At 39.1% G+C, this 23,504-nt stretch overlaps 1 protein-coding gene across 1 annotated transcript; it reads right to left on the bottom strand.

The window, feature by feature from the left end:
* Positions 1-10,056: 10,056 nt before the first annotated feature.
* LOC149114251 (neuromedin-U receptor 2-like) lies at positions 10,057-11,187 on the bottom strand. Its single transcript, XM_089286044.1, has 2 exons — positions 11,075-11,187; positions 10,057-10,339 (listed from the first exon to the last, which is right to left on the bottom strand). The coding sequence occupies exons 1-2, from the start codon at positions 11,185-11,187 to the stop codon at positions 10,057-10,059; spliced, it is 396 nt and encodes a 131-aa protein (XP_089142170.1).
* Between the last annotated feature and the right edge of the window lie 12,317 nt (positions 11,188-23,504).

Below are 23,504 nucleotides of genomic sequence, written 5' to 3'. Positions count from 1 at the left end.
GTCTCGATGTTTCTTTATGATCGCACAAACGAGGCACTTTCCAACGATGTTTATCACGACGAGTATAGAGTGGACCGTTGCTTTGGCAATGCCAGATGATTGAAGCATGACTGAGTGGAGTTTTGTCGATTTTACACAGTCGCAAGACCTTCTAGGTTTAATAAAGAAAAAAGGAAGAATGAATTCCTGACATCTTAGCTAATATCACTGGTTTAATGCGAGAAGAAGTGAAAGTGGAGAGGAAACATCATACTTTCATTATTCGCCACCTTAAGCTTATGGTTTGATCATTTTCTAACCACGTAATTTAGTAAAGAGGCACATCAGTTTTACGAAGTACACTACATTGTTTTTGTGTCAGTTACAGGGGCCCACGTGTTCAATCTTTAATCTTTAATCATTATTTATACACGGTAAAAACATCAGGTAGAAAAAATTACATAATAATGACTAAAAATCCAAATCCTAACATTATATTAACTTACATTAACATGCCACTTAAGAAAAACCCTGGTTTCCATGAATGCCGTGTTTAAAAATTATGGTAGAGAAGGCGTTTAAATTTGTCCAATGAACCAGACTCTCTAATGTTACAGGGTAAATTGTTTCAAAATGCATGCAGGCATTTTCTGAGGGAGCGCGAATTATCGATATCAGCTTAGCTAACGATTGAGTGGATTTGCCGCCATGTTGGATTATCTCGCCTCAGAGATAAAACGTCCTTCTTTCGGTCATTCAGGAAAACAAAAACAAAAAAAAGAGCAAAAAAAAAAAAACAAAACAAACAAACAAACAAAACAAAAAAACAAAAAAAACAAAGCAAAAAACAAAACAACAACAACAACAACAACAAAAAGAACAACAGTTGTGTATGTTTGCCCGCTATCGAGTGCTTCAGGGCTTTAATGGCAGAGATAAATATTGTATGCGGCTGCTGTTCCGACAGTTTTCCTAGTCCTCTCAAAACCCCCACTTCTGGTTACAGAAAAATTTACAGGAGTTTTCTATAACGCGATAGAAAAGCGAAGAAAATGTTTTCTATTTAGGAAACACTGGGGCAAAAAGAAAAGAACGTCACTTATTTATTTCGATTCTCAAAATCCAACCTCTCTTTGCTCGCTTCATGCATATGTCAACAGCTCTGGTACCTCTGTGTTTCTATCGATTTCTGGAAGTACAGCTTTAAGAGACCGTGTTCCTACTGGATGTTTCCTCATTGTTGCGTGTTATACCATTCTTATTTGATTGAAAATAATTATTGGAGTCCTGTTTTAGCAATTCTTTTGGTTCAATGTTTTCACAGCATTAAAAGAACCTATTTAATACAATAGGCAGATAATACTGAGAAACGTTTGCTAAATTTATGATATTCTAAAAGCCATAAATACAATATCTGGAAACTTGGAAATAATAACGAAAAATGATTTCTCGTTAGTGATAATCCTTACCTTACAAACGCTTAACGGGCGGAGAATTCCAGCAGAAGTTGAACGTAAATTTTGGTACACAGGCCAAAACCCGATATTACTGCATGATGGCATCGGAAGAAATGGATTATGAAAGACAGCAGTTCACTAATCATCATATCATTTTCATACCACTTAGACCATGTGCTCACCACCCGTTGCACGTTTTAGTTATGTGAAAAGCTATCATGACAACCAGATAATGTCCAAAGACAAATTAAATACCCGGAAATTTTTTGCAGTCTAATGGAGTTTGGTTGTCAGTTTCGCATGTTGAACTTGGTTAAACTCCTTGCAGTATCTTTACTCGTGAATAAGTAATCGTTTACCGAAACCTGTCTCTACAATACGTCTGAAATTTATGTAACTTTAGAAATTTGAACCTCAAAATGTTGCTTAGGCAAGGAAAATTTGTGAAACTCTAATATGAGAATGCAGACAGCTTTCAATGTTGCTTTCATTTTTTATGATAACTACCCAAATAAAGCCCTGTCCACACTACGCCGGAGAATTTTAAAAACGCACCAATCACAGGTCATATTGGATTTGTGTTTGAGGAAAACTCGGGCACGGAAATCATATGATTATTGTGACGTCATCGTTTTCGAAAAGCTCCGTTTTGAAAATGTTTTCTGTCCAAACTAAAACGCAAGGCCGGCGTTTTCAATTTGCTCTGGTTTGAGCAGCGTTTACGAAAAACTACGCTTTCCTGACGGATTGGCGTGGATGGTAGACCTGACCGTAGAAATAAAGTTGCGTTTTCAATTTTCTCCGGCGTAGTGTCAGGACCGTTTTCTCTCGAATGCTTTTAAACGCTGTTTTAGGCTATCTAGAGTACTTTTAAAGCTCTGTAGGTTAATTTTAGGTTGCGCTAAGAAAAATTTTACCTGTTCGGTTATTCTAGGGGAACTTGAGTATTCTCGAATTCATTAGGGCTTTTTTTGCCCTTTTCCCGAAAACCTTATGCCTTATCGCCTTTCTGAAAATGATAGCTGACCTTTTTCGGTACTCAAAACGACATTTTTTAACAATCCGAAAACAACAGACATTAAATTTCTCATATCACGAAAGTTCGATGCGACAATTCTCTTAAGAAAATCACAGGGAATTAAATGCCTTCCGAACAGATAATTTACCGAAACGATCCGTTGGGTGCCCCTGTAGTGAGGACGGGGCCTAACATAACGTGCAGCGGGTGGTAAACGCATGGTCTAAGTTGTATAAAGATTATACGATGATTAGTGAACCGCTGTCTTTCCCATTTCTTCCGATGTCATCATGCAGTGATATCGGGTTTTTGGGTTGGGAACAGAATTATCGTTCAACTCTTCCGATTCTCCGTCCGTTAAGCGTTTCTTAAGGTAAGATATCAGTTTTCAATTTTATTTCCAAGTTTCTAGACATTATAACAATAGCTTTTAAAATATCAGAAATTTAACAAAAGTTGGTCGGTATTATCTGCATATTATATTAAAGTGTCACTATGTGCAAATTTTCGATATCCAATTTTTACATTTTCTTACACAATAGGTCTTTAATTCCTACATACCTTGCCAAATTTCAATCTATTACGAACATTAGAACTCACGTTTTCTTGGACCTTTAGTTCCGAGAATCTATGGCCTCAATTAATTTTCCTTGTTCCAAGTTAATTTTGGTTGAGAATTTGAGAAAATGACGTCATTTTCTCAAAAATACCACACAAGCAAAGTAAAGCGATCGCAGCACCTTGTAAATGTGAGAAATACGAGATCTGTGATAATTATGCGCGCCGAAGAATATTCAAACCGGCAAACAAGTTTCTTTATTCATCGCATTTATTGCGAAACCAGTTTAACCTGAAAACTTAACAAAGCTTTCATTCATTACTAAAAGCTTTGTCTCCCCATCACTTTCTTCAACAAGTTTGTTTTTAGATATTCGTTGAATACTTTATTGGCTTGTTCAATAGTTTTTGTTTCACTTTCCGCGTCAATGTTGGCCAACATTATCTATCTTCCGTATTTCGTAGACAGAAATGATGCGATCGCGCTGGACTGGTGACTACAAAATATCTAGAGTTATCATTCATTAAGTGTTTTTGCTCGCTCACGATTGTTCTAAACGCTTCACGTGACTGAAAACTGGGGAATATCCGAGGAAATTGAAAACCATGTTTAATGACTAGCCCCAGTCGTTAAGTGCTTTTAATAGATTAAAAGATGGCTTTGTTCGTAAGAAAGGCTCGAAATGTCAGCTGCCCGATAGAAACGTCACGTGCACGAAGTCGTTACGCGGTTCATTTACCCACATCAACTTCATGTTGATAAATCGCCAGTATTTATCCACAAATCAGCCACGACAGGGTTCAATGAAAATATTAGCAAACTTCTGAATCTATAAACAACAAAAACGTATTCGTGAAGGAAAACGATTTAAAGGGCTACATCGTAAAGGCTGGTTTCCACATAATCGCAGACGATCGCAGAAGATCGCGGATCGCAAAGCGCACATCGCAGACGATCGCAAAGAAAGTTGTTTCCATATAATCGCAGACGATCGCAGGCGATCGCAGAGCCGACTGCTGCATACATTTCAGACAAAGGAACTGTCAAAATTACACGCGCGTTGTGCTGGCGGGAAAATCGCAGCAAACAATATGGCGGACGTCGAGGAGGAAATTTTGCTGCAAGCAAATTTATTTCTTCTTTTAATTAGTCGACCTATTTCGAAATTCCCTTGGCACTGCATGTCACCCCGATCCAGAAGGTAGCGTTTTCAATCGCTTCAGATAACGACCATACGCAGTTTTTATGTCGCGGAATTTGACCTCCGCTTCAGCCGCCGATAAATTAAATTTCTCCCCCTTTTCTTGCCAGCAGTTAGCCTCTTTGTTTTTGTCTTTGAAATCTTTACTGTTACGGTGGTAAACGCACTGATATCGCGCAACCTCCTCCATAAATTTCTCGTTACTAACGTTACCTTGTTCAACGCCAGCCATGTTTACAACAAATAAGCGGTTGCTTTGTTGCAAAGAAGCGTTGAATTATGGGACGAAATTCAAAATATTATGGATACGTTTCGATCGCAGATCGCACAACTTTGGTTTCCATATGATCGCACGATCACAATTGATCGCAGACGATCGCAGACGATTGCAGAAGATAGAACATGGCATTAAGCCAGCATTAAAGCATTTACAGGCAAAAACTAACGATAGATAAATCCGACGTTTCGGCGACATCTTGGCGCCATTGTCAAGGGAAACTAATTAAATATGCGATTTCAAGGGTAACTAAGAGGTCAGAGTTTCTAATTTGCATAAGTTAGACAAAGACTTTAGCGCGAACTGAGTCTGATTGTACATTTAAACACGGTCGTAATTGTTTAATGAGTAACATCTCATTAATGAGACAATCAAACTTGTTGTGGCATTTTTTCAACACGCTAAAACAATTGCGAAGGTCATCCGGAATCCTGCCTGCGTGTCTACTATCATAGTGATTGCGTACTGACGAGGTCTTGCTTCTATGTCCATCAACGCGTACGAACAGATGGCCACGGGTGTAACCGACATAACCAGCATCGCACTGGTCACACTTGAAGTTATACACAACGCATTGTTGATCAATGAGCTGAGGCTTAGGTTCGCTTGTCGGGAACTCCTGGGCAATCTTGCGGCTCGTAAACACTGGTTGAACACTGGTCTGCAGCTTCACACTGAGATCTTCCAACTGTGTCTTCACGATATTAGCAGACTCCTGGTCTTTAAAGGGTATGACAACCCGAGTAGTGTTTTCTGTCGTAGATCTGGACCGTAATGAGGGCTGGTCAGCGACCTTTAAATTTAGGAAGGTTTTGACAGTGGAGTCAACAAGGTGCTTGGGATATTTCAGTTTAGAGAAAACAGACTTCAGTCGTTCGCACTCCTCAGTGAAGTAGGACCATGACGAAGACAGGCGATGTGCGCGATCGAGCATAGTTGTCAATAGTCCGCGCTTGTACCTAACGAGCCGCAAGATTGCCCAGGAGTTCCCGACAAGTGTTTTAACGTCTTCAAACTGGTACTCGGCTGCAAACTTCTGAAACTCAGCACAGTCGAACTGTGGGCCGTTGTCTGTGGTGAGTCGGTCTGGGAGATCATATCTTGCCAGATGAGGTTTCAGCTTGTTAATAACCGCTCTGGCTGTCGTAGACGTCAGTATATCCAACTCGAAGAAATTAGAATAACAGTCAGTTGTAATCAAGTACTAGGTGCCATTGAGCTCAAACAGGTCTGCTGAGATGCTCTGCCATGGTCTTGTAGGTATTTCGTGACATTTCAGAGGTTATTTCTGCTGCTCTGGTTTGTAGCTGTTGCAAATGCTGCACCTTGAGATGAATTCTGTGATTTGCTTGTAGATGCCTGGCCAGTAGAAGGCTTCTTTGGCTCTCCTGAGGCACCCCTGAATGCCCAGGTGACTGGCATGTACTTTATCCATTATGCATTGCCTGAGGCTAGATGGTACTATAATGCGCTCACCCTTGAACACACCATCTTGTATTGACAACTCTTCTCTGAAGAGAAAATAGACCTGCAACTGGGAGGGTACGTCAGCCCTTCTCTCTGGCCAGCCTTGTGTGATAATAGGAGCTAATGCCTGGAGCTCTGCATCAACTTCAGTGGCACTTTTGATTTCCTGCAAGGTTAGTTTCTGAATGGGCACAGACTCTGCCGTGTCTATATTCTCAGTTTCAACTTCTGCTGGTGATCTTGTGTCAGCAACATTCCATACCTCCTGGGTGCCAACTGTGTCTTGTTTAACCAGGGGAAGGTAAGCTCGGCTTAGTGGATCAGCCATGTGCATCTCTGTACCCTTTCTGTAGGAAACCTCTAAATAAAATTTCTGTAGACGCAACAGCATTCTCTGCAATCGCTTTGGTGCACTCAATAGACTTTTCTTCATAATAGACTCCAGGGGTTTGTGATCAGTGTCAATAAAGGTCTTTCTGCCATAGACATAGCCCTCAAATCGCTCAACTCCAAAGACAATTGCTAATAGTTCTTTTTTCTGTCTGAGCGTAATTAGTCTCAGTAGGCGTCAGAGCCCTGGAGGCATACCCCACAGGGTACCCATCCTGCATCAAGCATGCTCCAAGACCACTCATAGAGGCGTCGCACTGGAGTACGGTCTTCTTTTGGGGGTCGAAGAACTTGAGCACAGGTGCCTGAGTTAGAACCTGCTTCACTTGATCTAGACACTGACCATGAACCTCTTTGTTCTAGACAAACTCATTGTCCTTCTTGACAAGCTCTCTCAGTGGTTTGGCCAAATCTGCTAGGTTGGGAGCAAATTTCTGCACGTAATTTATCATGCCTAGTACTCTTTGGACACCTTCCTTGTCCGTAGGAGGCGGCATTTTATTGATGGCTTTCAGCTTGTTTGGATCAGCCCGGAGACCCTCCGAGGATATGATGTGACCCATGTGGCTGACTTGCTTCTGTCTGAACTGTATCTTCTCTGAGTTGAGCTTGATGCCCTTCTGCCGACAGCGGTTGAACACTTCTCGCAGGTTTCGGTCATGATCTTTGAGTGCTTCCTCATCGGTGTCTCCTGCTCCGAACACCAGGATGTCACCTGCTATAGCCTTCTGTCCTGGTAGGCCTTCAAGTACAATATCAATCCTCCTCTGAAACTCCTCTGGAGCTGGGGATACACCAAATGGCAAGCGAAGCCACCGAAAGCGTCTCCAGGGTGTGACAAAGGTAGTAGCAAAGCTACTTGGCTCGTCCAGCTGTATGTGCCAGAACCCCTTTTTTGCATCCAATACCGTGAACACACGGGCCTTTGATAACAGAGGCAGCACATCATCTATTGTAGGTAAGGGGTAATGATTTCCTTGTAAAGCTTCATTCAATGGTTTCGGGTCAATACACAGTCTAACTTTGCCATTTTTCTTTGTTGTGACCACAAGTGCTGAAATCCAGTTCGTAGGTGTATCAACCTTCAGAATCACTCCAATATTTGACAATCTGTCCAGTTCTTGTTTTAGTGGCTCTCTGAGGGCAATGGGGACTTTCCGTGTAGGTAGCTGGACTGGCTGGACATTCTTGTCTATCTCCAGGTGGAGTAGCCTTTCTAGTTTGCCTTCTCCAGTGAACACGTCGGTGTACTGCGAAATGTAGTCTTCCACCTTGGGACTTTTCTCCTGCACACCGCTTGACTCCACAGAAAGGATATTCTGGCTGCTGACTGTTACCAGCTGAAGGTGTTCGCTGGCCCTCAAGCCCAAAATGGATTTACAATCACCATGAACAAGATGAAACTCAATGCTGTATTTCTTATTGGTCTTGGGGTTGATGACTTTGAATCGCTTCTTGGCCAAGGGTTTGACCTCTGACTGGTTGTACATTACCAGGGTCACGGGGGTTTCTTCCAATTCACTCAAGCCGTTTTGGCCACAGAGCTTTAACACTGTCTCATCAGTCATGATGGTTACTGTTGATCCACTGTCTAACTGAAACTTTTCCTGGTTTCCATTGACCAGTAGGGTGGGAAAAACTTTGTTAGGGGAACGACTGGAGGCTAGTGCATTAACCATCTCTTTCACTTCAATCTCGGCCACATATTCATACTCCTCATCCCTGGATGTGTAATCCACAGACAGCACTTTCTTCTTAGATTCTTGGCAACACGCCGCAAAATGGTTTGGCTTGCCACAATTCTTGCAAGATGTTCCCCATGCAGGGCAGTTCTTCTTCGTGAAAGGATGGTGCCTTGTCTGCCTTGCTGATGTCTGCGAAGATCTGCAGATGTCTATACATTGTCCTAAAGTGAGCTTGCTTGTCTGCAGGAATTTCTTACGAGCAGAATTGTCATTGATGCCCACCACCATTGTATCACGAATAAGTGAGTCTGTTAATGACCCATAGTTGCATGTCTTCGCTAATTTTCGTAATGCGGTGACATAAGCATCAACTGATTCATTTGACTCTTGGTCCCGACGGTTGAACACATACCTTTCATAGGTCTCATTGCACTCCCCAATGCAGTATTGTTTCATCTTTTCTAAGATCACTTCCGGGTCTTTTCTTTGGTCTTCGTTCTCAAACTCCATAGCATCAATGACGTCTAATGCATCAGAACCGATGCACGTACGCAACGTGGCTGCCCGTCGTTCCTTATTCCTGCCCGGGTTTTCGGGGTCTTTTAGCTGAGCCGCGATTTCGTAATTAGACCACGCTCGAGAGAATCGTTGCCATTTGACAGGAAGATTTCCACCGCTTAAATCCATCCTTTCTGGAAGCGGTATATTCACAGGAACAGTTATCATCGAGGGTTGTGTACCCGAAGCGCCACCACCTTCTTCACTCATGGTAGGCATAACACTTGCACAGAGATATCGACGGAAGAGTTCACCGAAAATACTTCAAAAAACTCACCAAGTTGGCTTCCGGCGAGGCCACGAGCGACAGTACTATAAGTGTTTCACTTCTGACACCACGTAGCGTAGTCTAAACGAGACTAAACGATGCTAACACACCGGTTTTAATGAAGCTCATAAAGCCCGCCATTACTAGCCGTAATACAACAACGACTACATCCGGGATACATCTCATTCTACTGCGCAAGCCCGATGGGCCTATGACATCATAACATCGTTACATAATTTGAAAGTAAATTGTCAAAAAAAGGCCTGCAAATGGTGTCATAGTATCGCAATATTAATGACAATGTTTCAATCAAAATATCACAGGGACAATTAAGTTATTGACAACGTCAGTCACAGGTGAGGATTACGATCTCTATATCAAATTTTGTCTATCATCATGAGTTGAATTTTGTAAATCGATGGGCCTTTTGTTGTCCGTCACAACGCGAATGTCAGACATGATGTCACAGTCACACTGTGACGATCTTACTCTCACAAAAAGAGCGTGATACTTGAACATAATGTGCCAACCACATTCTGTCATGATCATTACGGTTCTTGTCGAAATAGCTGCCCACCCTCTCCCCCCCCCCCCCCCCTCCTTAGCTGGCGAGGCCTTGGTACGCGGAAAAGTTCAGTTAGGGCACCCATAGAAGATCAAGAAGATCAAAACTGGCGTACGGGGAGAACTTTCATTAAGGCTTACCTCTTGATATCCATAGACTAGAAAGGAAGAAATGCTCCGAATTTTCTTTCCCGCCAACATCCTAAGATTGACTAAAAGAAAAATGTTCACGTATTGAACTTCTTTGTTTAATACTCGCCCTCTGTTGGAAAGTGAGTTGATTCTCAGGATCTCGTTTTAGCCACAGGGTGTACACTATTCTGGAATACAACCCACCTATTATTGCCATGGCTACAGCTACAATGGCTGACCAGTTCAAAGAATAGGCTTTTGGCATCCATTCTTCGACCATCCACACACAGGAATTGTCCTTTACGTTTAAGGCCAGGAACAGAGGTATATGGACTATCAATGAAAAGATCCACGAACCGGGAATGATCATCTGAAATAGGAACGTGTTATGCTTAATGTACCGATTCAGTTTTCTTTTTCATACTATTAATCATCTGCGTAGACGTACTAAAAACACGTTTCTTCTTAATAATCACTCTAGTTACTAATAATCACACTTTGTCAGTGACGCACCTTTAGTTTACGCTTGGTTAGTTTGCCAATGTTACCAGCACGATAGTTTACCGCAAAATATCGTTCAGCAGCAATTGCAATCAAAGTGACTACCGAGGAAATTCCAGCAATCCATGCCAAGCCTCCACCCGTCATCAATTTGCATAAAACTGCACCAGCCATCCCATCTGTGTGGGTGGAAGTGAGCCCGTGGAAAGTGTTGGGGGTTATAAAGGTCGCGTACAGCATATCCGCTACAGCCAGATTCACTAGTAGATAGTTGATGGGAATCCTGTGGAGTATCATAAATACATACATACTTCAGTTAGGAGAAGATGAAGAGTAAAAGAGAAAGTCCTTCAAATATACGCGAGTTAATCCATCTCAAGTTATTTTTAGATCACTCCTGGTTTCGGAATCCCTTGGAGGTCTGAAAAAGGCACTCCTGTGACGCAGTTTTTGCTCAGGTACACAGCCCAAATAGCTGATTTTCACTCGTTTTTATCCTGTACAAAAATATCAACGCAGGCTGCATCAACGCAAGCGATGTTTAGAAATATTCTGATCGGGATTACCTTAAGAAGAAGGCCTTTATGAGTGACTTACTCTCTCACTCTTCATTTTTTCTTGCATAACTTCAGAAGAATGGCTGACCTGGACAGAAGCATGGTAATATTATCTACTTGTGCGAATGTACAAGAACCGTGGACATTAGAAATATTGCTAAGAATGTAAATTCTCCAATGGACTTTCGTATTAAGGAAATAACTAATTTTAACCTTTTCGAATGCATTGTTTAGTTGAAAACGGTTGAGGTGCCTGAGTTGTACTTCTTATACCAGGTGAAAATTCAAATATGTGAACATGTAATCGAAGAACTTTAAAAACTTTCTCCCATGTTCACATCAAGCTATGTAAACCACAAGCTAACCAATTTCTATTTCACTGCTATGTAAAGTTGCTGTAAAAACCTTCAGTAGTGTTTCAAGCTGGCTGTGATATTTTAGTTATTTTAGTTTCAACATACCTCATGTCTCGATGTTTCTTTATGATCGCACAAACGAGGCAATTTCCAACAATATCTACGATGACAAGTACGGAGTGTACCGTTGCTATGGCAATGCCAGATGATTCTATCATGACTGACAGTTGTTGGTGATGTTACTCAGTCGCGAGGTCTGCTAGGTTTAATGAAGAGGTGAGGAAGGGTGAATTCCTGATAACTAGATGATTATTTGTGAATACTTGACATGTGAGAAAAAAAACAAAACTGCCAAGCACTGATTATTGAATATCTGATGAATATTTCGTCTTGTAATGTTACCTTGAATGTAAATTAAGGGGACTGAAACTTCATACTTTCGTTACATCACACCATATGTTTACGTTAGTTCAAGTTTTTTTATGATGATTTTCTGATCCCGTAAGTTGGTAACGAAGGACATATCACGCTGTATCTTCGATGGACTTTGCTCCCGTTACAGGGACACATGTACATCGAGTAAACAAAATTGCAGAGAAAGAAAAGCGAACGCGTTAGGAGACCAGGCCGAGCGTGTAAAACCTAACGTGTGAATCCATGTAAATGGCACCGTATCCACAATTTGATGGAACATTTTTCGTTATGGTCGTTATACATCTCATTAAGCAGTTTCCTGCGCGCATAACTTTGAAACAAGGCACAGACCATCAACAACCTAAGATGGCATTTGAGGCACAATTGTTTCAAATTGCATGGCGACCTTTTCTGAGGGAGCGTAAATTATAAACGTTAGGTGATTGAGTAGAGTTGCCGCCATGTTAGATTATTTCAATCTTACTGTCTAGATACTTCTTCCTCTCTAAGCCCAAAAGAAGATAGCGCTTGCTTGATCAAAATGCGCTCCCTCACTCTCATAAGTTAACCGGTGTAACAGACGGCTTTTTTTTTGCTAGCTACCAGGCTATAGCGCTCTGCCCCGCTAAGCCGCGTGGTTCTGTTGGATAGCTAAAATACGCCTGGTTAGCAAATTCCAGACAGACAGAAACAAGGCGGCTATAGCCATTCTGTCCTAAAAAATCATGCGTCCAATTGATAACCTTTTCTTGAATCAGGTGAAAAAAAAAAAACGGTCTTCAATGAAATCCAACGTTGTCGAATCTTTACCACACAAGCTTGGATAGAATAATAGTGATGAGCTTTTCTCAGTGTTGCTATTTTTGACAGCTTGTGAGAAGCAAATGTCCCTACCTTTCTCACGTTGAACACATATTAAAAGTCATCTTTAAAATGGCATAGAGAAGGTCTCTTGACAATTCAACTGGATTCCTTGTGTATATACTTATGTTGGGTTTTTTAAGACTACCGACAGTCTTATCATTTTAAACATATAAACATGCACTGCCCACCTGGCAGCAACATGAAAAAAGAAAAAAAAAAAAAAAAAAAAAAAGAAATGAAAAATATTAAAAACTAGAATTTTTCTTTTAAAATAATAGACAAACTCCAGGTAGCAAATTAAGAAAAAAAAAAAAAAAAAAAAGAATATTGGGTCGATGCGTATGTACTTGGAATTTATTTAGCCCTGCTTAAACTTTTGCTTTCAATACATGATATCTTCCTTATTTCATACATAGTAATAAACATAATGATTATTGCTAGAAATTTATGCTTTATTCAAAGATGTTCTAACATGAGATGATGCTGATCAGATAAACGACAGTTTTAAAACAATAGATAGGAGATATGACGGCGACTGTTTAATAATGTGAATTGGAAAGAAGAATTGTCATCTTAAACCTGATTGACACCTGATTTCGATCATTGTTTTCTCGTGTTGGGATATTTTAATTTAAATTGTTTATCTTAAAAAGTATGGTTTAGTTTATTGCTCACCATTCGGCGCCATTTTATACTGCGCGAATCAGGAGGACAGTTATAGCAGAATGGCGTGAATATGAATTGCAGTATAAAGCTTCTGTGTAGCATTGTTGTTTACGATGCAGCCTTTTTAAAATCATTTTCTTTTCGCTACCTGAGTTTGAACTCATGTAGATTAAGAAGCTGAAATCTGCAAGAACCACTATTTCTATTTTAGATATAAATACCACCATAGAAAAACTGGAGTACTAAAAAAAATAGATATCCTCAGCGGCAAAACTTCCACATTTTGGTCAGCCGGCCGGTTAACCCTCCGCAACATTTTGTGAATATTTGAGCGCTATCGAGCGCGTCAGGGTTTAATAAGATATATATATATATATATATATATATATATATATATATATACAAGTTAAGTGGTCTCTCGAGCCAACAACGCATCTCTGCCCACAGGAGGATCACAAATGGATTCACAGTCCAAGCCTCGGTCAGACGTAGTTAATTATGAATTGAATTAATAAATTTAAAAAATTTATATTTTTAAAAGTTTTATTTTTTAACTTGTAAATATTGTTCCAATCTGAAGAAGGCTGAAGGCCGAAACGTCGCATTAAAAGCCGGAACAGTTAGAAGTTTGCTTCATGACGCCTCATCTTACACTTAACTAAAATTCACATTGAAGCACGGTATCTTTTGATCCTTCTACTGGAAGTCACCGTTTGGAAAACCATATTATTCTGCCTACATATATATATATATATATATATATATATAAATGTATATAATATATATAATATATATATAAATTAGGAATTTCAGCTGTTAGAAAAGCTCTTGATTCTAGATCTGATAAGTTTCCATCAACCGATTGCATTGTAGAGGCTATTGAAATTTGTCTCCAGACCAACAATTGTCAATTTTCTGGAAAAAATTTTGTGCAAAAACACGGTACAGCCATGGGGCCCAAAAACGCTTGTAGTTATGCCGACTTGGCAATGGGTTTCATTGATGAGAAAGTTAAATCTGAAGGTGCCGTGAAACCCATGTTATGGTGGCGCTATAGAGATGATGTTTTCGACATTTGGCCACATGGTTTACCTAAATTGTTAGAGTTTACTGAATACATCAATTTTCTTTATCCCACCATCAAGTTTGAGCTGGTTTATTCGGAGCATACCCTCAATGTCTTGGATCTCACTTTGCACCTCCAGGAAGGTTTTATTAAGACAGATATTTATGCTAAACCTACAGATAGTCACCTTTATTTACCTTTTTCAAGTTCTCATCCGGCACATTGTAAAAGGGCTATTCCCTATGTGGTTGCTCTACGAATTAGACGTAATTGTTCCTCTGACGATTTTCTTAACAAGAGGTGTGCTGAATACAAAGGGTATCTTAAGTCCCAGGGCTATAATGCAGCTTTAGTAGACAAACAATTCGACAAAGCGCTTAGTATTGAGAGATCAAAATTGCTTAAGAAAAAAGCCAAGCCTGTCAAGAGAGTTTTCCCGTTAGTTGTTGACTACAATCCTATCCTGCCTGATATTCAGAGAGTTATCAAGAAACATGCTCATCTTCTGAGATCGTCGCCCGAATTACTTGAAATTTTTCCATCTAAATCGATTTTTCCAGCATATCGCCGTACCAAAAATCTCAAAGATATTTTAGCACCATCTAAATTTCGTGGCGACAACGGAGCAAACCAGGCAGAGAACGAAATGGGAGGGTGCTTCAAATGTTGTACTCGTTGTGATCTTTGCAAAAAATTTTTAATTCAAGATTCCAAATTTAAAAGCTTTTCCACAGGCCGAGTCTACAAGATAAAGCAAAAATTGTCTTGCTCTTCCAAAAACGTTGTTTACTTGGCCTCGTGCAATAAATGCAAATTGCAGTATGTAGGTTCCACCACAACAGAATTTAAAGTACGTTTTCGCAATCACAAATCATCCATGCTCACCAACAAAAAGACGTGTGAGCTTGCAGTCCATTTTAATTGTACTAGGCACGAAATTTCCGAAATTAATTTTATCGTCAGCGAACAAATTACTAGCCAGGGGGTTGCTGCGTATATTGATAAGTTGTTATTGACCAGAGAGGCCTATTGGACCTCCCAGTTATTTACGCTCAGCCCTCATGGTCTTAATAAAAGACGGGAATTTAGATCCAAAAATCGCGTCCGTTACAATACATAATTAGACTGACTATTATACACTTATACACTTAGTAATTAAGGCGCTCGCAGATACATTGTTGGAATCTCATCACTTGCGCGTTCTTGTAAGCTGCCATTAGCTTGTTACAATACAGAATTAGACTGACTATTATACACTTAGTAATTAAGGCGCTCGCAGATACATTGTTGTAATTTTATCACCCGGCGCGTTCTTGTAAGTTGACATTAGCCTGTTATGTAATCTATTATTTCAGGTTGTATAGCATTACGTAATTATATTTACATTTTTCTGATCTTATATATATACATGCAAATCTGTAAACTTACTAGGATTTTTAACGTTTTATTTTTTAACTTGTAAATATTGTTCCAATCTGAAGAAGGCCGAAGGCCGAAACGTCGCATTAAAAGCCGGAACAGTTAGAAGTTTGCTTCATGACGCCTCATCTTACACTTAACTATATATATATATATATATATATATATATATATATATATATATATATATACAAATTAATGAAAATGTCATTCAGAAGTTGTCCGTCCTTGGTTCTTTCATTAACTTCATTAATTAACTACGTCTGACCGAGGCTTGGACTGTGAATCCATTTGTGATCCTCCTGTGGGCAGACATGCGCTGTTGGCTCGAGAGACCACTTAACTTGTAATTAAATTGTCTCCTTCTCTCTCGTCCGCCTGTGAATCGTCGTTCCTGTCGATCCAGTGTCATCTAGTTGGAGAAAAACATTGGCCCGGGAGAACCACGTAAAATCTCCATTCACTATCTAGATTGGCCGTGTAGCCAGTACGGTTGCTCTGATAGTGTAGTGGTGATCACACCCGACCGGTAATCAGGGGGACGTGGGTTCAAATCCCGCTCAGGGCATAAAAAGTTTTTCTTCCAATGAAAATGTCATTCAGAAGTTGCCCGTCCTTGGTTCTTTCATTAACTATATATATATACATATATATAGTATATATAGTGTATGATGGGAACAGAAATCGAAACAACAAAGAAATGAGTGAAAATGTGTTCAGCCGGGAATCGAACCCGGGTCTCCTGGTTACCGGTCAGATGCATTACCACTAGGCCACTGAACCAACCCCGCCATTCAGCGGAATTGGAAGGACCTCTCTCTTTTCACTCATTTCTTTGTGATTTCGATTTCTGTTCCCATCATACACTACTATTAAATATTTGTCAGAAATCACTGTGAATCGCCTTCCGAAAGGAATAGGTTGGTGAGATAAAATGAGGCAGTTAGTTGTAATTACTTCCCTGCTCATCCTATTCAATTATTATATATATATTTAAAGTCTTTATACCATTGTTTATTATATATATATATATATATATATATATATATATATATATATAATGCCTGCTGCTCGTGTTGGCCCATCATTTCTCATGCAAACCTTCACTTCTGGTTACAGAAAACTCTACCGCAGAAATTCCTGCTACAAACTTCTGCTTGTGTTTTTACAACTCGATAGGAACGCAACGAAAATAGTTTCCATTAATTTTAGAATACACTGGAGAAAAAGGAAAACAAATCCAATCATTTATTTGAATGATCAAAATTCAAACTCTCTTTGTCCGCTTCATGTCAACAGCTTGGGTAGTTCTGTGTTTTTATCGAGTTGTCAAAGCACTGCTTTCAGCGACCGTGTTCTTACAGGGTGTTTCGTCATTGTTACATGTTATGAGATTATTATTTGCTTGAAAATTAATTTCTAATGTTTTAGCAATTCTTTTACTTCATTGTTTTCACGCCGTTTGAAAAAATGACTTAACAATGTGCAGATAATATCCACCAACTTTTAGCAATTTTTTTTTTAAATATTTGAACACCTACTAATAAAATATCTGGAAACTTGGAAATAAAAATGCAAAATGACAATCTTGCCTAAAACGCTTCACTGTCGGAGAATCGAAGAAGTTGAACGGTACTGTTGCAGCTAATCCAAAAAACAAATATTACTCGTAACATCGAAAGAAAAGGATTATGAAGGACAACAGTTCACTAACCATCGTAAAAAAATTATGCAACTTGGACCACGTGCTTACCACCTGGTGCTCGTTATATTAGGCCCCGTTCACCGGAGAAATTTGAAAAGGCAGCTTTATTTCTACGGTTAGGCTTACCTTCCACACTAGTCCATCTCGAAAACGAAGCTTTCCCAAAACGCTTTTCAAACCGGAGGACTTTCAAAACGCCTCTATTGCGCTTTAGCTTGAAGGGAAATTATTTTGAAAACAGAGCTTTTCGAAAGCGATGATGTCACGATAATCATGTGATTTCCCTTCCCAAGTTTTCCTTAAATACAAATGTCTCAAATGTCTCAAATTTGTTTTTTGCGTTTTCAAATTTCTCAAGCGCAATGTGAGCGGAAAACATTTGATGCGTTTTCAGGGAGAAACCTCCGTTTTCAAATTTCTCCGGCGTAGTGTGGATGGGGCCTTATTTAAATAGTTATCATAAATTAAGGTAGCACTGCAAATTGAAAGTTGTCTGTATTTTCATGTGAGAGTTACATCGATTTTCTTTATCATTAGAAACGTTTTGACGCGTCAATTTCTGCCTTTTAATTACATTGCAGACGTATTGTAAAGGTAGGTTTTAGTAAACGGTTATTCAATCACCAATAACGATACTACGAACTGTTACTGAGCTCAGCATGTGAAACTGACAACCAATCACATATATTACCTAGCTTTATAATTCATCAAATATTTTCGCTCGAACGCGATTGGTACAACCGCGTCACGTGACTGAATATGCCCAGCCAAAAATGGGGAATATCCGAGTGATATTCTCCAATTTAGATCACACGTGTTGAGAAAAATAGTAAAGGAAATACAAATGAAATATTATAGGAAATATTTAAGGGAAGGATAATAAGGATAATAAGCGCAGTTGCAACCATTAACTTCAAAAAAACTGAGCGGATATTTGCCCTTGGACAATATCTGTTCCTCGGAACTCACAGTTTTCCTCGAACTTCAATTTCGGAGCTCGAGAGCTGTTGCCCTCCGCTGAACAGATAATGTCCACGGAAAAAATTTCGAGCATTTTTTCGCACCAAATGGAAGCTATTGTTTATACATACAGAAGCAGGGACAATATGCAACAAGAACAACAAAAAATACAACAGACATTTTTATTTCACCCCAGATCTAGAAACAATCTATTAAAATAATTATTGTTATAAATTAAAAACAAAACTGATAGGGGTGATGGCTACCCATAATAACGTAGAAGGGTTCAGGTGCTCGTGAACAAATAATAGACGCTAATTAATGCAAAAACATGAATGATCATGCAGCTCTTACATACACAACTTAAGCAGCTGTGATGATATTTAAGCCTAAAAAGAAATCCAGACTTGAATGGAATCAAGACCAATGGTCTCCGGGTTATTTATGTAATGTACATACCCGTAGATTGCTACAATAACCACCTATTAAGCACTCCCCCTATTCTAAATTCAGCAACCTCTTTATACAAGCTAAGCGTACCCAAAGCGACAGTGACATTCGAGGCATTAAAATTGAACAGACCGATTAGATTAATGAACTATGAATGAACTCTGAATGCTGTATTGAACGTTATCCAAGTTCTTGAGTTAAAGTTTCTGTTTTTCATTAAAGTACTGTGCTACATTGTGATATATATGAAAAACGAATAAACGTCGCCTCTTCCAATAAGCGAGCTCCCTTAAACTACCAAATGTAAATAGCCCCTCCTGGCGCTAAATTGAAGAATTGCTATAACCTTCCTGCCGGATCTGTGAAAGGTTATTGCAATTCTTTAATTTAGCGATTAAAGATTAAAGGTAATACTCCGGTAAAGTTGCCTACCCTGTGAGAGATTCCCTTATCCTGCTGATCAGGGAAGAGGAGAATCGCTGTCTCGCAAGGCAAGTTAAAGTGCTAAGATTTATGATAACTTTTATTCTCCAATATGTATAATGCCGTCACATTTTGCTTTAAGTATAAAAAAAGTAGCATTAAAAGAAGAAGTATGTACATTTCGCTGATAAAAGTAAAATATAAAACTTTAAAGTAAAAAACTGTTAAAATTGAGTCTTAAAGTTTTCGATCTGTTTGATCATCATCAGAGTGTTGATGATGATGATGATGATGATGATCGAAAACGTTAAGACTCAATTTTAACAGCTTTTTACTTTAAAGTTTTATAAAAGAAGAAGTGTTTTTGATTTTTTGATCACTCCAAAGATGATGTCCCTGCCGTGTAGGTTAAATTTTGTGGTAAAACTCGAGTTCGTGTGGATCCCGTGAAGCTGGTGCAGCTACAGCATATCATTCCCTTTAGCTTCTCTCGGAAGGTTTTGTTGACCAGAGCGTAACCAAGAACTCCTGCGAAAAATCAGGCAGGAGCCCATCACCGTTACCATCAAGAACAGAAGGTGGAAATTGATCTTACGCACCCTACACAGAGAGCAGACAGGCGTCACCCGCCAAACCTTGGATTGGAGCCATCAGGAGAAGAGGAACAAAGGAAGACCAGCTCTGGCATGGACACGAATTCTGAAAGCGAAGCTAAGGACTTTCAGCATGACCTAGCTGAGAGAAGACGAAGAAGACAGATGGAGGTTTGTATTCAAGGCCGTAGTTCCAGAGGGAAGGAAATAAAAGGAATACGTAAATAATGGGGACAGCTGCTTCATAGACTGCCAAAATGTCTTCTTCAGTTACAATACAAAACAAAAAAAGCATTTTGCTTATAGACCGTTTTCATAAATGCCTGCCTATTCGAGTTTTAGTAGCCAGTCAGAATGCGTAAAAAACACAATGCACTGGCTTGGTACATACTAATACAAATAAATAATCTTTGTCAGTGACGCACCTTCAGTTTACGCTTGGAAAGTTTGCCCACGCTGCCAGTAGGATAGACTACTGCATAATATCGTTCAGCGGCAACCGAGGAGGTTCCAGCAATCCAGGCGAGGTTTCCACCTGTTATTATTTTGCATAAAACTGTTCCTTCTGGGTGGGTGGGAGTGATCATGTAGACAGTCTGTGGTGTAAGAAAGGTCGAATACAAGGCATCCGCTACAGCCAGGTTCACAAGTAGATAGTTGATGGGAGTCCTGTGGACTTAAATATGATAAATAAGCTGAAGATTAATTCTCCAAATAAGCCTTATTCCCAGGGTAATCCCTCCTGAATTATTTTTAGATCATTTCTACATCCTAGGAGGGTCCAGAAAAAGGCACCCCTATGACGCAAATTTTGCTCACGTGGACAGCCCAAGTGGCTTTACGTTAATTTGTTTCCTGCAAAAAACATCCACATATTGGATTGGAAGCGATTTCTATGCTCTAGTCGACTTTCTTATCAAGGAAACAATTAACGCTCCCAAATATGTTGCTTAATTGAAAACAATGAAAACGTCTGAGTTGTCTGGGTTGTAACTCTTAACGCCCGATGAAAAATAAATACAAGAACTTAAAATTGAAACACTTTAATAAAATTCTCTTAATTTGAAGTTCATAAAATATTCTCCAATGCTTGAATCAGTCTATGTTAATCACAAGCTAACTACTTTCTATTTCACTGTTACATAAAGTTGTCGTGTAAAGCCTCAGTAACGTTTCAAAGTGGCTGTGATATTTTAGTTAACATACCTCATGTCTCGATGTTTCTTTATGATCGCACAAACGAGAAAATTTCCAACGATGTCTATGATGACAAGTACGGAGTGTGTCGTCGCTATGGCAATGCCGGATGATTCGATCATGGTTGAATGTTGTTGATGATATCACTCAGTCGCTAGTTCTGCTGGGTTTAATAACGAGATAAGGAAGGATGAATTCCTGATAACTGAGCTGATCACTAGTGTAACGTGAGAAAAACAGAAAAGTGGCAATAACTGATTGTTGGAGATAATCGATATCTGATGAATATTTCGTCACGTGATGGTACCTACGGTATAAATTAAGGGGATGAAACTTGACACCTTCATTATATCATACCATATGATTACGTAAGTTAGCAATGAAGCACATGTCATGCCGCATCTTTGATGGACTTTGCTCCCTCTACATGCAGGGAAACGCGTGCTTCCCAGTAAACAGGGTTGCAGGGAAAGAAAAACGTATGCGTAAGAAGACCGGGCCGAGCGTGCAAAACCTAACGTGTTTATCCATGTAAATGGCACTGTATCCACAATGTGATGGAATATTTTCCGTTATGGTCGGTATACATCTCGTTAAGCAGTTTCCTTCGCGCATAACTTTGAAACAAGGCACAGACCATCAAGAACCTAAGATGGCATTTGGAACGCAATTGTTTTAAAATGCATGGCGACTTTTTACTGAGGGAGCGCGTATTATCGATACCAGCTAGCGATTGAGTAGATTTGCCGCCATGTTCGATTTTTTCAATCTTACTTTCTATGATACTTCTTCCTCTCTAAGCCCAAAACAAGATGGCGCTTGTTTGATCAAAATGCGCTCTCCCAATTGCTTAAATACGCCTGGCTAACAAATTCCAGGCAAACAGACACAAGGTGTCTATAGCCATTCTGTCCTAGAAAATAATACGGTCAATTCACAACCTTTTCTTGAAAAAATCGGTCTTAAATAAAATCAAACTTTGTCGAATCTTTACCACACAAGCTCGGATAGAAAGATAGTGATGAACTTTTCTCGGTGTTCGTATTTTTGACAGCTTGTTAACGCAGATAACCTTACCTTTCTTACACTGAGGACATCTCAAAAGCCATCTTTAAAATGGGAAAGAGAAGGTATCTTGACAGTTCAACTCGATTCCTTGTGTATATACTTATCTTGGGTTTTTAAGACCACAGACAGTCTTACCATTTTAAACACACGAACACTGCCCACCCGGCAGCAACATGGAAAAGGAAAACATGAAAAAGAATAAAAACTAGAAGTTTTTTTTTTTTTTTTTTTAATAAACAAACTCCAGGTAGCAAATTAAAACCAGCGCTGCTTACAAAAGAATTACTGGGTCGATATACTTGGAATTTATTTAGCCCTGCTTAAACTCTCGCTTTAAATATATGAACTCTTCCTTAAGTCATACATAATAATTAACATAATAATTATTGCTAGAAATTTGTGCTTTATTCAAAGATGTTCTAAAATGAAATGATGCTGATCAGAGATAAGACAGGTTTGAAACAATAGACAGATCGAATGACGCAGACAGTTTAAGAATGTGAATTGAAAACAAGAATTGTTATTTAAAACCTGATTGACACCTAACTTTGATTTTCTCGTATTGGGATATTTTAATGTAAACTGTTTATCTTTAAAAGTATGGTTTAGTTAGTCGCTCACCATTCGACGCCATTCTATACTGCGCACATCAGGAGGATAGATATAAGAAAATTGTGTGAATATGAATCGCAGTATAAAGCTGTTGTGTAGCATTATTGTTTACGATGTAGCCTTTTTTTTTTAATCATTTTCTTTTTACGAACTGAGTTTGAGCTCATGTAGATGAAGAAGTTTGAATCTACAGGAACCACTATTTCTATTTTAGATATAAAAGACCACCATCAAAAAACTGGAATACTGAGAAAATAAAGCCTCAGCGGCAAAATTAACTCATTTCCGTAAGCCGGAATTCGACCCAACAGAATATTCGTGAATTAATATTTGAGCGCTATCGAGCACTTTAGGTTTTATTTGCAGTCATGAATATACATTGCCCGCTGCTCGCGTTGCCGGAGCATTTCTCATTCAAACCTTCACTTCTGGTTACAGAAAAAAATTACAGAAATTCCTGCTACAAACTTTGTCTTCTGTTCTTACAACCCGATAGGAACGCGAAATAAAAAATGGTTTCTATTAATTTTAGGAAACACTGAAGGAAAAAGTAAAGAAAGTTACTCATTTATTTCGGTGATCAAAATTCAAACTCCCTTTGTCCGCTTCATCATAATGTCAACAGCTTGGATCGATAGCTCTGTGTTTCTATCGAGTTGTCGAAGTTCAGCTTATAGCATTCGTGTTCTTACAGGGTGTTTTCTCATTGGTACATGCTATAAGATTATTATTTGCTTGAAAATTATTATTTAAGACCTGTTTTAGCAATTTGTTTACTTCATTGTTTTCAAACCATGAAGGGAAGATGATTTAATACAATATGCAGATAATATCCACCAACTTTTAGCAGAAATGACCGATGATTCTTGCGTTTTTATATTTCTCCGGCGTAATGTGAGCGGAAAACGTTTGATGCGTTTTCAGGGTGAAAATTCCGTTTTCAAATTTCTCCGGCGTAGTGTAGATGGGGCCTTATTTAAGTAATTATCATAAAAAAATGGTAGCAAAATTGAAAGTTGTCTGTATTTTCATATGAGAGTTACATCAATTTTCCTTATCATTAGAAACGTTTTAACGTTCAAATTTCTGCGTTTTAAT

The sequence above is a fragment of the Orbicella faveolata genome, unplaced genomic scaffold, assembly GCF_042242905.1.
Source record: "Orbicella faveolata isolate gen_17 unplaced genomic scaffold, um_ofav_v1 contig_14, whole genome shotgun sequence".
In the NCBI taxonomy this organism is placed as follows: Eukaryota; Metazoa; Cnidaria; class Anthozoa; order Scleractinia; family Merulinidae; genus Orbicella; species Orbicella faveolata.
This window is presented reverse-complemented; position numbering and strand designations above follow the sequence as displayed.